At 28.5% G+C, this 2,611-nt stretch overlaps 2 protein-coding genes across 2 annotated transcripts; one reads left to right on the top strand and one right to left on the bottom strand.

Moving 5' to 3' along the window:
• Positions 1-75: 75 nt before the first annotated feature.
• Positions 76-501, top strand: COCMIDRAFT_111433 (uncharacterized protein; the record flags this gene model as incomplete). The annotated part of the gene is made up of 1 exon (XM_007695803.1): positions 76-501. A coding segment is annotated over one exon (426 nt), but the record flags the coding sequence as incomplete, so codon positions are not given.
• A 1,347-nt stretch (positions 502-1,848) lies between these two features.
• COCMIDRAFT_111435 (uncharacterized protein) lies at positions 1,849-2,022 on the bottom strand (the record flags this gene model as incomplete). The annotated part of the gene is made up of 1 exon (XM_007695802.1): positions 1,849-2,022. A coding segment is annotated over one exon (174 nt), but the record flags the coding sequence as incomplete, so codon positions are not given.
• Positions 2,023-2,611: the final 589 nt, after the last annotated feature.

The raw sequence follows: 2,611 nt of genomic DNA, 5'->3' as shown, positions 1-2,611 counted from the left end.
AAAAAAAAAAATTCAGTTCTTACTTTAAAATCAAATAAAAAATTCATTCATTTAGATAAGAATTTTATTGATTGATTAGTAGGATTTACGGACGCTGAAGGTAATTTTAATATTAGTTTAAAAGGTTTACAAGGTAGTAAATATAATAGTTTAAATTTAACTTACCAAATTACTCTGCATATAAATGATTTATATGTTTTAGAATATATCAGAAACAGATTAAATTGTGGAAGTATTTCTAAATCAGGTGATAAATGTAATTATTTTGTAAATGATCAAAAATCACTAATAAATGTTATTGTACCTATATTTAATTATAGAGAGTTAAAGAGTTCTAAATTTTTTCAATATTTGAATTTTAAAAAAGCAGTTCATTTATTAATAGATAAAAACCATTTAACTCTTAAAGGTAAAATAGATATCTTACAATACTATCATGATATGAAACTTATAAATCAAAACTCTAAAGCTAGAGAAAATATGATTATAGATGAGTACTGACTAATAGGATTCACAGAAGGAGATGCGACTTTTAGTTCAAATAAATTAAAACCAAAGATAAAGTATGAAAATCACATAAAAGAATTAGAATTATTTAAAAGTATTTTAAATTACTTAAAACATGGTAATTTATATACATCCGATAGAAAGTCAGCTGGTTCTGTTATATTAGAAATTAATAATATTAATATTTTAATGAACAGAATAATACCTATTTTTTCTAAAGGTATGTTGACTAAAAAATCTTTAGACTTTGAAGATTGATCTATCATAGTTAAAATTACTTATTATGGGTACCATACTTTAGATGAAGGTAAAGAATTAATTCATCTCATTAAAGCTAATATGAATAATTTTAGATTAAATCCTGATTTTCTTACAAACTATGATCAAAATAAAGCGTTAATCGAGCAAAAGCTAAATTATCTATTATCGTTGCCAAGCCCTTATGAAGTAAAAGAGGGAATTTTATTTTTAAGGGGTACTGATAAATTAGTGTCGAAATTTTTTAAAATAAAAGTAGAAAATACTAATGGTAAGATACATTATTTTACTAGTATATCAGAGTGTAGCTTAACTCTTAACATACCTAGTAAAATAATTAAAAATTGTTTATTATCAGGTCTTCAGCATAAAAATTACACGATTAAATTTGATACCATTATTGAATAGAGTTGACAGAAAACAGGATAAATTGCATGAAACTTCTACTTCACCATTCATATGTGTTTATGTAGGACAATATGCAGCCAAGCATATATTAAATAAAAATTAAAAGGAATATATGAAGGTTCAACGACTAGTAGGTGAGTACTTTATTTACAATAAGCCTACCACGAAAACCTGCAATCATTTATTGATTGATGACATAGTCTGAACCCTTTTGAAAAGAAAGGGAGGTAAGGGATAAGGAGCCCTTACGTTAACAATAATTGTACATTCATCTTCCTATTTGGACAGGAAAAGTAGTGTAAAAAAGTATGTTAGTTCTAGATCTTTTTTTACATTTACTTCTCGTAATGACAAAAAAAACTTACTACCTTTAGACCCACAAATATTTCAATTAGATCCTTGATTTATTACAGGATTTGTCGATGCAGAAGGTTGTTTTTCTATTAGAGTTAGAAAATCTAAATCTAAAAAAACTCTAGTGCCTTGAAATGTAGAATATATCTTTTCAATTCATCTTCATTCTCGAGATTTGCCGCTTTTAAAAGAAATTCAAGCTTATTTTGGAGGTATTGGAAGAATAACAGAGGGAAAAAATAACTGTGGGTACTACGTATCTTCTATAGAAGAGTTAACTACTGTTATTATACCTCACTTTATTAAATATCCTCTAATTACTCAAAAGCTTGCAGATTTCCTTCTCTTTAAATCCGTTGTAAATATTATTAATACCAAGGAACATTTAACAATGAAAGGGTTACAGGAAATTGTGTCTATTAAAGCTTCTATTAATCTCGGTTTAAACGATGAACTAAAGGCTGCCTTCCCTGATACTGTGCCAACATTAAGACCTTTAGTTGAAAGTATGCAAATTCTTTCTAAAGCTAAGTCTTCGGCCAATTATGAAATTCCTCTTACAACGCCAGGTAGCACCCAATGGATGAAAGTTGGACAGTGAGTGGCGGGTTTTGTTTCCGGAGATGGTTCTTTTGCGATTACTGAAAACAAATCTTCTTCTAAATTTTACTTAAGTTTAGTCTTTAGTATATCTCAGCATAGTAGGGATTCATCACTAATTAGTAGTTTCGTGGATTTTTTTGGTTGCGGTGTATACCGTTCAACCTCTGCAAACCGAACTACGGTATATTTTGAATGTATGAGTTTTGCAGGCAATTATGAAAAAATCATGCCGTTTTTCCGTGAATTCAACATAAGAGGTGTAAAATCCAAAGATTTTGATGCTTGGTGTAAAGTAGCCAAAATAATAAAAGCCAAGGGTCATTTAACCAAAGAAGGATATGACTTGGTTTGCCAAATAAAATCTAATATGAATAAAGGGATATAGTAAGTATTTTAAGAGTTTGACACCTTTTCTTTTACCCTTTGCAGTAAGCAGAGGGTGGAATTACGGACTCTTACATGCCCTGTTGTCTTTTTTTTT

Source organism: Bipolaris oryzae, assembly GCF_000523455.1.
Source record: "Bipolaris oryzae ATCC 44560 unplaced genomic scaffold scaffold_475, whole genome shotgun sequence".
Taxonomy (NCBI): domain Eukaryota; kingdom Fungi; phylum Ascomycota; class Dothideomycetes; order Pleosporales; family Pleosporaceae; genus Bipolaris; species Bipolaris oryzae.
The sequence above is the reverse complement of the archived record's forward strand: the minus strand, read 5'-3'. Positions and strand labels throughout refer to the sequence as shown.